The sequence below is a fragment of the Galleria mellonella genome, unplaced genomic scaffold, assembly GCF_026898425.1.
Source record: "Galleria mellonella isolate WM207_F2 unplaced genomic scaffold, CSIRO_AGI_GalMel_v1 utg132, whole genome shotgun sequence".
In the NCBI taxonomy this organism is placed as follows: domain Eukaryota; kingdom Metazoa; phylum Arthropoda; class Insecta; order Lepidoptera; family Pyralidae; genus Galleria; species Galleria mellonella.
The window spans coordinates 4,442,131-4,456,821 of record NW_026441989.1 but is presented as its reverse complement, the minus strand read 5'-3'; the positions used below and the strand labels follow the sequence as shown (position 1 = coordinate 4,456,821).

At 29.7% G+C, this 14,691-nt stretch overlaps 3 protein-coding genes across 5 annotated transcripts in view; 1 reads left to right on the top strand and 2 right to left on the bottom strand.

Moving 5' to 3' along the window:
• Window positions 1–1,343, bottom strand: part of LOC113518256 (long-chain-fatty-acid--CoA ligase ACSBG2) — a 30,712-nt gene extending 29,369 nt beyond the window's left edge. For 2 of the 3 annotated variants that reach the window (XM_031913324.2, XM_031913326.2), the window contains exons 1-2: window positions 1,092–1,343; window positions 248–392 (exon numbers count right to left, since the gene is read on the bottom strand). In XM_031913324.2, the coding sequence (XP_031769184.1) occupies window positions 248–274 (27 nt within the window). In that variant the 5' untranslated portion in view covers window positions 275–392; window positions 1,092–1,343. The remainder of the gene's footprint in view (window positions 1–247; window positions 393–1,091) is intronic. The other variant, XM_031913328.2, reaches the window with a different exon arrangement.
• A 1,678-nt stretch (window positions 1,344–3,021) lies between these two features.
• On the top strand, window positions 3,022–10,126 carry LOC113518183 (Golgi phosphoprotein 3 homolog sauron). Its single transcript, XM_026902984.3, has 5 exons — window positions 3,022–3,357; window positions 3,437–3,584; window positions 5,023–5,121; window positions 5,426–5,601; window positions 7,294–10,126. Exons 1-5 carry the CDS (start codon window positions 3,172–3,174, stop codon window positions 7,540–7,542), a joined length of 858 nt encoding a protein of 285 aa, XP_026758785.1. The 5' UTR covers window positions 3,022–3,171; the 3' UTR covers window positions 7,543–10,126.
• A 1,960-nt stretch (window positions 10,127–12,086) lies between these two features.
• LOC113518086 (C-Maf-inducing protein-like) overlaps window positions 12,087–14,691 on the bottom strand; it is a 46,727-nt gene continuing 44,122 nt past the window's right edge. The window contains exons 13-14 of the mRNA XM_026902847.3: window positions 14,319–14,463; window positions 12,087–13,924 (exon numbers count right to left, since the gene is read on the bottom strand). Coding sequence (XP_026758648.1) covers window positions 13,800–13,924; window positions 14,319–14,463 — 270 coding nt within the window. The 3' untranslated portion in view covers window positions 12,087–13,799. The remainder of the gene's footprint in view (window positions 13,925–14,318; window positions 14,464–14,691) is intronic.

Below are 14,691 nucleotides of genomic sequence, written 5' to 3'. Positions count from 1 at the left end.
TACACGCACGGTGGTGTACAGTATACTTGCCATGCATATTTATTATTAACCTTCCCTATTACTTTATTATACGGCTTATTTTGCATTGAAATAATTAACGTCTACGAGAGGAGAGTATAAGTCGTATGAGCAAGTATAAAGTTCAATAATGAAACATGCGTACTTTTATAACAAAATGCATCAAAACTGTGTTAAAGGGCTCGTTTAAAATATCTTTTTATAGACAGACATTTATGGTGGTTCTTACCATGGTGTCCTTTTGCTCGTTTTCCATTATATTCGGTGTTACACGCGTCACGCAATTTCACGCAGCACGTTTCAGCAAACAACCGTGCAGATCACTGGGTGCGCGACGTGTGTACCACATACACGCGCGCTGTTTCTCAGCCCAACTGATAAAATACAGTTCTAGCTTTGGATATCTACGTGATTACCACATCGTAGGTACAAAGATTTGGAGGGAATCCGAATATTAACCAAGTGAATATCTTATCTTTACTTATAAATAAAATTACCCATACTCGTAACCGCAATGTTTGTAATCTTATTATTTAGCGCCAAGTGTATCCGTAAACTCATCTTTATCCGATTTCAATGATTATTTTAAAATTTATGGGTTTTGTTTTGTGACTCAATTTGATTAAAAGATTATTTTTGTTACGTAAGTACGTAAGGTAACATGGACAATAAATGGAAATAACACAAAAACTAGGAAACTTCATTAGTGACTAATTTTAACTATGTATTATATGTAATATTTACCCACAGCAGCAGTATGTAATAAACTTTAAAAAAATTATCAAAATTAGAAATAGAACAAAAAACAAATACAGGCGAATTCAGAACCTTTTCTTTTTGTTGCAGTCCTCAGAAATTTACAATTTCGTAACGTTTGGAGTCGAATGTGAATTTCGTGCTAAATATAGAGATCTACAATAATATACACGAAAACATTTTAACACCCCAGCGTGAATAAACTCATATTTCGAATAATCAAAATTCGAAACTCATATTTCGAAAAGTCAAAAGCAATAGATACAGCAATGCGGGAAATACACATCAGATTTTTATTACATAAAAAAAATTCATACCTGTAAATGTTTTAATAAAATTCTTTACAGTGAAGACTCTTTTCATAGTGGCTCATCATCTACTCGCTCTTTTATTTCGCAGTCTCACTTATTACTGCATACCTATATTCATCATTTACATGACCTGAGATTGGCAATGTAAACAAGAATAAAAAAAAATAATAATTACTCCGTTAGGGATTATTGCTAAAAAAGCAACGGCCTACAACTACTAATAAATAAATTGCGAAGTGGATAATATTGCATTTTCCGTCTCGTTTATCTTGGGTCAACCAGTTCACGAGACTTAACTGAGCACCTACCGTATTGATTCCAAGTCAACTCTGCCATAAACCTTATCGTATAAATACGATAAGGTTTTGTTATTGACATAGCTATGGAATCATACTTTACACATATCTATATGAACAAATGGTACTGATGTAAAAAGCAATTCGATGGTCAAATTAAAATGTATATTTGTGATAATAAACCTTCCTATTTTCATTTTTTAAATTACTGGCAGAGTAACGGTGATAAATGAGTTGATGAACCACCTAATCGAGAGTATAGGAGCCGTCGCTGATATAGATCTAGATAAATTGAAATATGTATAAGTTCAAAACGAGTCAAATTAATCAAACCGAGTTAACTTCTCACCGACCCCTCTAAGTTCATTAGTCGCCTATGCTTTAAAACTATAATTTTAGAAGATTAAAACTAAGTCTTTCCACGTAACCGAATAGTAAAGATTCATCCCCCATTCTTCATTCATTTATTCATCGTATCTTTAAATCCCATTTTTAGATGCAAGTTTCACACTAATACCAAAATGAATGGAAGAGAAAAATACGCAATATTGTTAAAGTTCTCACACTTGCTAACATTTTTTGTCAGGCGTTCATTACATTTGGACTCATCAAAGTTAAAGTGTGGATGTATAGTGATAAGTTGCTTTGTAAGCACTTTTATACACTTGGGCCTCTCAATAAGAATAAGGGCTCGCAGAAGAACTAAAATATTTGGCTTAGAGTCACAGGTACTATCTATGCTTGGGATCATTATTAAAAAACCCTGGTCGCTATCTTCTGATAATTAAGGATATCTAGTCCTTACGTTGGGGGAAAAGGATTGTTAGTAATGGGGAGGTTAGTCCCCATTGCTATCAATATACCCTATCAGGTCGACCTCCACGTGGTTCCGCCTGGAAACTATCGTAACTTATTTATTGTTGAATTCGTCACGATGGGCTAACTGATCTGCCCTTTCATCCTCACCTCGGGATTATCATACCATTTTCACTCATTAAAAAAGTCCTTACGTTTCCAATGGTTCCTGTATAGATCAATTTAAACGCTTTGATAGGAGTCGTAGTTGTAGTCGCAATAGCATAGATTAAACATAGTATCTGCAGTTCATATAATAGTATCTAATATTGACTAAAGGACTGACGTGTATTTTTTTTAAATAAATACACAACATAGAACAAATAATCACTACGTCGTACACAATACGTTTTACTGTACTAAGTCTATGTTTTAAACATAATAACAATGCGCGCACCCTTTTTTCAGTGTTGCATTAAAAATAGTGGCATGGAATTTTCTTTCTATGATTGCAAGTAATTCAAAGTTTTTGCTTTAGTTTTTGGCATAGCGCTCTATTTAATAACAATTTTAATTTACATAGCACACTTTTTATAATATAACAAACTAAATCGTATGTATGTTTGAGATTATTAAAAAATCTGTAAATATGTTAATTTACGTATTTTTCATTTTGTGTTTTTTTTTTATGTGAAAGGCGACAAACATGCATGTTATTTATTCAGGTGAAGATGGTAAGTAATCACTGCAGCCTATGGACATTAAAGACACTAGGGGAGTCGCCAATCCAATTAATAAAAGTAAACTGTCATACTTTCACTTGTTATCTACCATACGTAAAACGAAACGTACATTATTGGTCGGCCATGTTTATACGTCGTCTAGTAAACGTCAATCATTCATTTATTTTTCATTTTCTAAAGAAATAACATTAAATAATATTTTACTGTCTATAATCAATTCGTTATAAGTTTGTAATCTTAATAAATGTCAATATGAATCGAACCGAAGGCTTAGTACAACGAAGAAACGTTATAAAGGACAGCAATTCTGACGGAACTCTAAAGGAAAACCACGACGACGATAAGAAAAACGATAAAAGTTATGATGACGGGGACTCAAAAGAAACAAGATTGACCCTAATGGAAGAAGTATTACTTTTAGGACTAAAAGACAAGGAGGTAGATACTCAAGAAATTTCATTAAAAGAGGTAGACTACTATGATTGTGACTCAAATAACTTTGTGATGGTTGTTTCAGGGTTACACTTCGTTTTGGAACGACTGCATATCCAGTGGTTTAAGAGGATGTATTTTAATTGAATTGGGTTTACGTGGTCGTGTAGAATTAGAAAGGGCAGGTATGAGGAGAAAAGGATTACTATCTAGAAAAGTTATTGTTAAGTCAGGTGAGAATATTTAAAATAATTGCTTACTGTGACCTATTTAATGCTTATATTTATTTTTGTTAAAGTAAACAGTAGAAAATTTATGCTTATGTTATATGTTTTGGTGCTCTAACTTTCACTACTTTCTCAAAGAGAAAGATAATTGTAAATTTATGAATTACTAATATAATAAAACAGTTGTTTGTAAAATGCTTATGATTGATTGCAAAAGAATAATTAATTGTATTTATTATATTACTCTCTAATGTATTCATACTAACTACATAAACAAATATAGTACAAATTGACACATATCTATTGTTTGGTCATTGTAATGGGAATGTGAGAAATAGACATCCTACTATTAAGTATAAATTTGAAAATTTATAAAAAAGTTTTAAAATTTATAAAAATTTTGATATTTGTATATATGTTAACCAATCACTGTCAATAGACTGCATGTACCTGCATGAAACCTAATGCTTGAGCATGCCACTAGCAGGTCCAACTTAACATGCGGTATATATTTATGCATCTGAGTAAATATGTAGGAAGCGGCTAATAAAGAACAAAAACGGGACCAATGTTTGTCATTTCATTTTTGAAACAACACTCTTTTATATGATAATAGGCCTTATTTTGAAAAAGCTTTTTTAATAATCTAACAAATTTAGTAAAATTATTTTCATTTATTATATACCATATATAATAAATGAAAATAACTTTATTAATTTTTATCAATAAGACAATTTATTAGTATCAATAAATCAATGTGGTGTAGTTAATTAGTATTTTTGATGTCTTATCAGATGGCATCATCACTTGATAAGGTATGAAAAATAATAATTGTAACAAATTTATCAAGCATTTTAAACTCTGAAATAGGTATTACATACTTATAAAAATGATCCTGTTCAATGACTAATTTGATATTTAGTATAAAATTAATATTTATGTTCCAAATTAATAATAAATTGTAATTACTATGATGTATTTATTACTGTTATTACTAATTGTATATAAATGTATTATAGACAACTATTATAAATAATTGTATTATAGGTGTATTTATTAATATTATTCCCATTTATAATATTAGTAGTATCTCCTTGTTAATAATCATTACTAGCACTAAAGGCTAAACTAGAAATAGCAGCAATAGAAGTATTAACATTTGTTAATATAGTAAATCTAAAAAAAAAAATTTTACAAATTTATTTATGTAAATTTATATATTATATTTGTGTATTAAAGTTTAATTAATACACATATAAGTGTATATATGATGGCCTTAACACTAATATCTTTTTCTACCAGTCAACTATTAACAATATGAATTAAAATTAACAATAATGATCCATGATTTCAAAATGTTTATTAGGTTTACATAAGGTTGTGTGTGTGTGTGTGTGTTCGTAATATTTATTTATTAGTTTGAACTTTCTTTATACTTTTTCAGATACACCTACTGGTGATGTGCTTTTAGATGAGGCCTTGAAGCATATGAAAGATACTGACCCTCCAGAGACTGTTCAAAGTTGGATAGAATATTTAAGTGGTATGTGATATTGGTTATTCTGATATATACATTTATTATTTTTTATTTTAAATTGAAAATGCAAGTATATTATTTGTATAAATGGTTTAATCATATTTTTTTTATATCTGAAATAAACCCTACTAAAATCAAAAGAACTAATTAGTGAAATATGTGAATATATTTTTTTGTTTTTTATAAAAAAAATAATTTTATGGATACTCTTTTTTACTTGTACCTATACTCTTTAAAATATAATTTCTCAATTTATATTCATGGAATTGTAGTGAAGTGCTACATTATTAATTTGGTCAATTAATTTTAGGTGAAACTTGGAATCCTATGAAACTCAAATATCAATTGAAAAATGTTCGAGAAAGGCTGGCAAAGAATCTTGTTGAAAAAGGTGTTCTAACCACAGAGAAACAGAATTTTCTTTTATTTGATATGACTACACATCCTCTTACTGATAATGTGGTGAAATGTCGTCTAGTTAAAAAGGTATTTAGGTTTTCATCTTTATTTTTTATGCATTACTCAGCACATTGATAATGTTGCCAGCATAGTTTATAAAATAAGTTCCTAATATCTGAATCAGTACAGTTTTCTTTGCAATACAACACTGCTCATAACAATAACATTCTTTGACATAAATTATAAAAACAAATATTTCTCTACATTAACATTCTCTAATATACATAAATTCATATAACAAAATTAGAATATAAAAATTAGAAGTCATTAAAATTTCATCATCATCATAACAGCGATTTACTTTCCACTGCTGAACATAGGCCTCCATCAAGAACTTGGAAATTCCATCAAGAACATATCCAAACTTGGATGTTATTAATTATGAAATGAAATGAAATTTATTGCGATGAATGTGGTAAGTTTAGATAACATTATACATTTTGTGTAACCATGACATTCAGCCAGCTTGGCATGCAACATTTTATATGTATTATTAATAATCAACTATTAATTAGAAGTCATATTACTAAAGCCACATTGAAGTTCAAATTATTATTTTTATGTTTTTGGTTATAACATTAATATTTTTATTATAGATTAAAGGAAGAACTCAATAAAAAGAGTTATTGTGAATTATCATTTTACAACATAATATAGACGATATATATTGTCTTGTAAAATGATAAGACTATATTTTCAACCTGTTAATAATTTAGAAATTTTCAATTCTTTGCATTTGGGAATCTTAAATTATTCATGGGTATTAAAATAGTTTTCAAATCTTTTCTAATAATATATTATAAATTTGGCACTTTAAGGGCAAATTTCTTAACAACTGGTTACGAAATTTGGCATTCATGTACTAATATGATTGGGTATGGAAAAGGACATAGGCTATTTTTTATCCTAGGAAATCAACCCGAAGTCCTTAGTAGAACAAATTGTCAACTAACAGAATATAATATTTTATTAAAAAAAAAAAATTACTATATGAATTGGGAATGGTCTTGCTTTGTTCAACAATAGTGTTTTATAGAAATAAAACACTATTGTTGAACAAAGCAAGACCTTTAATACTGACCATGGGCCTCTCCCCAGCATATAAGTACTTATTATTGTCTCGCTGGAAATTAGTTTAGAAATCATATTTAGAATTTTTCTATTTTCTCACGCGGGTAGCTATATTCAGTTCTTTTTTTCTTAATCACCTTTTACAATATCATGGAGAACGGTAACACATGACATTCTTCCTGAGGATTTCTTACACGCATTCAATATTTTCTCTTTGTTTAAAAAAACTGATTGGTTTGCTGTATGCCTACACTGTATATAAATAGATACTTTTATCATGTCACACAAAGACAAAGAAAGCGGAGACATCATTAAAAATAATAGTTATTTGAAACATATATAGTAAGTTTTATTATCATTAATAATATATGAATATATATTAAAAAAAGGCTACGTTCAGCAGTAGACAGTTAACGGCTAATACAATACAAAAATATATATTTTATTTAAAAAAAAAGTAGCAATAAAATACTAAAGATGACTAGTCAAAATTTTAAATTCTATGCATATAATATAATATGCAATATGTGAATATGACTGTATTCCAGAGTAATGCAATGTTGTCATATTCATATAATTATCTCTTAGTATATTTATCTTGGTATCTTTCATTATATATTTATACAATTTCGCATCATACGTTTGTAGGTTCAGGAAGCAGCTTTACGCCGTTCTATAACCGACGTAGCTCACGCTGATAAGCGCTCACTAGCACTGTTGATGCTAGCTCACTCAGCGGACGTCCTCGAGAACGCATTCGCGCCATTATCTGACGAGGACTACGAGTTAGCGACGCGACGTGTGCGTTCTCTCCTCGATTTAGATTTTGAAGCTGAAGCGATGAGGCCCGACGCCTGCGAAATCATGTGGGCCGTATTTGCCGCATTCACTAAATAGCGGTAACGTGCACTAAATACACTTATCTGGAATTCACAAAACTAAATCAGATGTTATTATAGTCTGATCTCTCAATCACTAGATAGGCAACCCAATAGCCCAATAAAATTCAGTTATTTAACTGGGGGTCACTACGGCGGTGACAACATAAAACAATGAATAGGTCAAAATAAATAGTTTTTCTCATTGTCGTCGTTGGTAAAAATATTTTTTTACAAACATGTTTGCCACTAGATTTGCTAAGAATTATATCTTATTTAATCAGTATTACATTTGTTTTTGTATTCACATTTCTTTGTAATGTGGTGTTGTCATCAAGGTGAGTATGTTTTTAAATAAAATTATTTGTAATTTTCAGAACAAATTTTTGTTGATACTAAAATTTGTTATATCGGTAATACTTCGCCTTTCATGTTACATTTTGAATTTTAGTTTAAATGGCTATAGTGCGATTTCTAAATGATTATATATTTTTTTTATTAATGGCACAAAGTGTTTGTATATTTTAAATTTTCTCGTTAGTACTATATTCGTCTGGTATTATTGTAAGATTATGTCATAGTATGCTGCCTAGACCAGATTTTATTCAACATTTTTATAAAATTTACTTATGGTTTAATTATATATTATTGCAGAATAAACTTACGAAATTTAATACTGAATAAGTTGATTTTATCTTTGGTGAAATTATGTATATGATGGTTATATTCTTTCGATTAAAATATGCTCTTGCAAGCGAAATTGTAAATTTTTATTATAATGGTATGTACCTATGTGTTAAATTAAGTTTTAAATTAATTTAGATATAATATAATTTTTATTGATTATGGAAATAAAATTATCTGTGTAGACCTAAACTAAGATAGTTTAATTAATTTTATTTATAATAATTAAATTTTCATGTATTCATTCGGGTTCGTACAATGTTGCAATATGCAAAATTCAGTGATTTAAGGTTTCAGTGCATTCCAAATTTAATCATAAATATTGAATACATACCATCTCTACAGGCGAAAAACAATGTGGATGAATGTTACAAGTTCAGACAAACACATTGAAAAAGGAAAATTTAAAGGTTTTTCAAGCGTAAAATTAGTTGGATTACTGTGAAATCCATGCTAGGAGTCATGTGTTGCCATACCTATATGATGTGATAACATTGCCTTTGAAATCGAAACAAACATTTCACAGTAAAAAAATTCAAGATAGAAGTGTCCAGATGAGTACATAAGACAAGTAAGACCTTGGTTGGTTTCCAGGTAGCTAATACTCCCCAATTAGTCTATATTTGACAGATGGATACATAAACTGGTACATAATAATCTGAAGTTCAACTTTTAATTGGATGCACAGTACAGTGATAGATTGGAATGTCATTTTGAAATATTATTCTTGTCTCACTTTTCTAATAGTTATATATGATTATTACCTACGTTTATGTAATCGTTTATTTATGACGTTCAATTATGTGATTATTTCACTCTGATATTAATCTGAACGGAGAATATACATGGTTATTCGGAATGCTTTATATTTCTTATAATAGTATATAAATGCTTCTTCTACATTGAATAATAATAATAGGTGGTTCAAAAAGGCTAATTGAATAAGTGTATCAATGCTAATTTCTTGCTCTTTTAATTTCTTTTTAACTACACTCTGTTAGTTTAGAAACACTTATTATTAATTGTAAAACAAAAAACGTATTGACTGTAGAGAACATTTTGATACATTTTTTGTGGTCGAATGCTATGTAAATAAATAGAAAAGAAAAAAAAACTATTTACATACATCATATAATCACAGTTGTTTTTTTTTTAAACAAGTTTGAACTGATTCAGTGAGTTTGATAATTTTTCACATGACTATTTTTAAGCTCTTAAAGCAACAACACTGTATATATAATGTATAATTTATTTCTGTGTTGAATTAAAAGAGAATAATGCAATATGAATAATGCAAAAACAGCACTTGAAAATATTGATTGTACATTATAATATACGTGGTTATTTCCACTTATCTTTAATAGATACTTGTTGAGGGCAGCTGTATATGATCATTAACATCATAACCAATAAGTGTCTTGATGCTGGGCAGTAGTGTTGAACAATAGGTCTTTACTAGACAAAATAGTCTGGTATAGGGTTTTTAGTTTTATTCTTCCACTGGTCTATTGGTAGATTCTTTGTTCCCTTGTGAATTTGTATTCTTACTTACATACTTTGATATCTCGCTTATTCCTGGTTAAATATAAGCAATGGGGGTTTGAAATAAACAATTTGAGGCATGGTTGTCACATGTACCTATATAGATGTTCCTACATTAAGAATTGCCTTTTTGCCGTTATAGTTATTATTTGACTGATTTCATGCATGCATTGATGATTTTCAGTTCAGCTAAATTAAAAATTTTGCATTTGGTATAAAAATTATTTTATACACATCTGAAAGATTTCAGGCGAGTCACAGATTGCGTGTAAACAATGTAAAATAAACGATGTAAACAATAGGTGTGTATGCAACTTTCTGGAATTTACGGCAATAGAAAACACATCAAGGGCAGTAAATTAATTTTAAAATAAAAGTTTTTCTTTTTTATATTTATAATCTTATGACATTATTTTTGGTATATTTGCGCCACGTGTTTTTTGATTAGATCTATTACTGTTACTTTTGATACTATAAAATACAAAGTAAACTGAAAACATTACGGTTATTATTTTCCATATTCGAAAGATTTAAATCAAAACTGAAAATAACATCTTGACGCCATTATTTTTCATTCTTCTAGTATTTTTGTGTTAGTTTGTTTAGTTAAAAATTGTAATTATAAATTTCTAATAGAATGTACTTTTTTTTTCATTTACAATTCACAAATTTTTATTAAATTTTATTTATGTATTTGATGTTTAAATCGTAATATTAAGAATAATTATAAACAATTATTTTATCGTTGTCTATTATTATTTCATTCAAATTGTATATAAATATAATAATTACTTAAAGATACATCAAAGTAATTGAAATATAAATGGAAATGATGAAATTGTATAAAAAAAATTACAATATGTGATGTATCATACACATAGTATTGAAAATTACTGAAATATATTCCTTAGTAATGTAAATTGGTTTTATTTTAATCTTTAATGGTGAAGTAAGTATTTATTACACATGTAGTTTAGTGTTGATATCGATAAGATAACTGTATCAAAGTTTATAAGAACTGTTCTGTTAATTTTTTTTTATACAGCTTAGAATGACAAACAAGCTGACGGCCCACCTGCCGGCGACCTGATTGAAAGTGGTAACCGTTGCCTATAGACATGAGCAGTACCATGGACATAACAGAGCATACTGTTTCGCCCATGATACCCCCCATGCGTTGCCATTCCTGTTGCCTGAGAACTCGGGTGTTATTTCTCTGTACCCAGTAAATTCACGCCATATCCCACCCTTCAAACCGAAACACAGCCATACAAACAATTGCTTCACGGTTGAAACACGAATGGGACAGAGGTACCCAAGCAATTGACTTTTGGCTATATGGCTGTTATCAGTAATTTATATAAGTAATTAGTGAATTAAATAAACTATGGATATTAAATACATAGTGGTTGATTTTTAACGAGTCCTTTCCACGTTTTCTGCGTCAAGTAAGTACATACTTAATTCAAATATTAAATTTTTTGCTTAGTAATTTTATTAATTTTTAAGTTTTATAGAAATATAATTTTATATATTATGCGCTATACAATTACACCGATCATCTGGATCTCATACTTGAATAACCAGTTTTATAAGAGACCAGCCAGAACGTCTGGGAGTACTACTCAGAACATCCAGACTTGAGCCATTTATGAAAATCCCTTTCCCAAATGGGACCAACTAGGAATAAAACCCGAAACTGCATTTCACAAAGCATTTTTTGCATTGTAAAGAGAAATAAACCTATACAGTATGTCTATCTATGTTACGAAAGTCATTAAATAAAAAATATTAAATCCATTCTATTAATTTTTTTATACAACTTAAAATGGCAAACAAGCTGATGGTCCACCTGATGGAAAGTGGTAACCGTTGCTTATAGACATGAGCAGTAACATTGACATAACAGAGTATACTGTTTCGCCCATGATACTCCCCATGCGTTGCCATTCCTGTTGCCTGAGAACTCAGGTGTTATTTCTCTGTACCCAGTAAATTCACGCCATATCCCACCCTTCAAACCGAAACACAGCCATACAAACACAATTGCTTCACGGTTGAAACACGAATGGGACAGAGGTACCTAAGCAATCGACTTTTGTACAAAGTCTCCCTCTGGTAATTATTGCATGATGAAAAAGGTGAGATATCTTGATGCAGAAAATTGCCATTTTTTTTCCACCGAGACCAATAGCTTAGTAGTATCATTTTGTTAGCGTGGCTAGAATATGGTTACAAAATAACTAAAAAAATCCAGTGATTGTTATTTGTATTGGTAAATGCTGATACTTAAAATTAGCAGAATACTCAAAGGGATTAGCAATCAAAATAAATGTGCACATTTTAAAAATTGATTTTATTATAAACTTGCACGCTTCACATAGTGGATAAGTCTTATACCTCTTTATGACACTAAATAATTTCAATAACATTAATTTCAGTTCTCATTACATACATGTCATAGTTGTGCAACATTTACTATTTGGTATATTGTCCAAGATTAAAATTACGATCCGAGCCTCAGAATTATCTAGAAACAGTACATACATACTAAGATAGGTGTAGGCACATTCAATAACTGTTGCTGACTGCCAAATCTTTTAACAAAGAGTGTAATATAAAAAAAAAGACTAGTAGTGAATATGATAGGTCTCTACTGAAGTGAGCCAATGTAAAAATTTTCAACAATTGTATTTTATAATTCTATTGCTAGATAATTAATATATTACACAAAATATTCTAGGGGAATAATAAAAATTATATCAGCGGCAACATTTTATGAGAGCCAAACTTTCCACAATGTTCACACACTCAAGTTGGTTCTTTTTCTCACAGCCCAAAAACGTAGGTAACCTTATAAATATTCCTAAAAATAACAATACTAAAGTTTAAGCGTAGATAGTTTTATTTTAAATAACATTTATAACTACCTATCGTTTGTACATCCTATCTAAGAATATTAAATAAATAAGTTAATATTATAATGTAAATACATCGCTAAGCGGTGTTCATCTCAAATCTCAAACCACAATTATATCGTCTGGTAGTTACTACTAGAATAATCAGATAATACCTAGGTACTAATAAATACTAGGTAATAATAATTTGAAAAAGATTGTTTTGTAAACAGTTACGGAAACATAGGTACTAGGCCAAATATGTTTATGTATTTATTATTTTTGGAATTAGGTTAGTTGTTAAATATTTTCTTATAGTAGTACCTACCAGCAAATTAATGGAATCTCAGAAAGTTGCAATATAATAATTAGATTAATAAGATCTGTGTGTAGGATTTCTGGCGTAAATAAAATTAACTAAATCATTATCGTAGTTAAATTCGAATATTTTAGATAATTACTTATAATCTAAGAACACCAGAACAATCATCAACGGGCCAGACAAATGGATCTCAAATAAGGTCTTATTTTAAAAGACGACACAAACGTACAGAACTTTTTTGTGGCAGAAATTCTTATGTCTATTAACCAATTTTACTATAATGTGGACCGTGTTTAATCAACTTTGTATATGTAGGATTTTAGGCTTATCAATTGAATAAACACGGTCAGAATTATTTACTGGATTCAGTGCATAGACAACACTAACCACCTTATTTATAAAAATGTAAAAAAACCTTCAAAAACTTAATTTTACTATTAATCTGTTTTGTCACTATCTTTCAACTCTATAACGAAAAATACTACATTTATTAGATAAAAGAATAATATTAAAAATATACGCTCACGATTTTAATTCTTAATGGGGTAGTCAGGAAAATTTGTCTATTGTTGCCGTCGTGGTAAACATACCATTAGGCATGCCCGTATTAAAATCTAACGTAGCAGAGGGCGAGTATTTCGCCGTCTTCTACTCGAATTAATATTATTTTTGTGCATACCTATAACAATCATTCAAGGTAAAGGTTTGGCGTTTTTATAAATAAGGGGGTAAATGTTTAAATAAACATTATCTCTAGGAGGATTCTTCTTGAGATCGTGCGTGAACAAATTATATGCTAGAGGAGGAGGTTAGGTGGATCGGCTTCTGTTGTCACCATGCCTCTGTGTAACGAATGTCGTACTCCTGCAGGTGCGGCAGCCTTTGGCGGAGTATTTGGAAAGCTTCTGCTGACAACTTGGTGCTATTTAGATTTAGCCGCCTAAGATTTGATAAGCCTGAAACAAGTATTGCCAGCATTAAATAATTGTAAATACCTACAATGGAATTCTTCACCAAAAAGTACATCTCAATACTGTTATCCACAATGAATGCTTACAAAATAAGTTATACATTATTTGATATTGAGGATTTAGTGTTCAATTTGCATGTGAACGTAATTATTTGTCGTTTGTACTCGTATAATATTAAAGTATCTAGAAACCTATCTATTATTAAATTATGGTTAGTTGCTATAGTGCTAGGTAACAATAGTTTAGTACTTAATTGAAACAGTAAACATCTACTCACATTAATACGGTATCTATTAAAACAATGGTAATGAGAAATAAATATGTAGCTACTGAATGTATGTTATAGTTAAGTACCTAACAGTATCTATAATAATTGTACCTGATAACGCTTCAATTCCCTTATCAGATACAGGCGTTTCGCAGAGGTTGAGGACCTGGAGACGTGGTAGATGTTCCGCGATCAATTGTACTCCACTGTCACCGAATTTTGTCGCCCATAAGTTTAGATAGCGGAGGGAAGGCAACTGAAATTAGCAATAATTAAAATAAACTTAATTTTTATTTATTTACTCGTCTATCTGTATTTTAATTTTGTTTAACGAAATTGAAAGCCAATAATAAAAAAAAAAAAATATTAGTAATTCAAAAGTAATTATTGCCCGACCGAACTTGCGGTTTCGGTTTCGGCTAGTTTTGGGCAGAAATTGTACTTTCGGCCTTAGCTTCGGTTTTCGCCAAAAATTTGCCGAAAT

Bases quoted from the DNA above. Each gene is read 5' to 3' on its own strand.
- LOC113518183 (XM_026902984.3), top strand. From the start codon at position 3,172: ATGAATCGAACCGAAGGCTTAGTACAACGAAGAAACGTTATAAAGGAC. The intron at 5,122-5,425 runs GTATGTGATATT...AATTAATTTTAG, and splicing joins TTGGATAGAATATTTAAGTG to GTGAAACTTGGAATCCTATG. The intron at 5,602-7,293 runs GTATTTAGGTTT...ATACGTTTGTAG, and splicing joins AATGTCGTCTAGTTAAAAAG to GTTCAGGAAGCAGCTTTACG.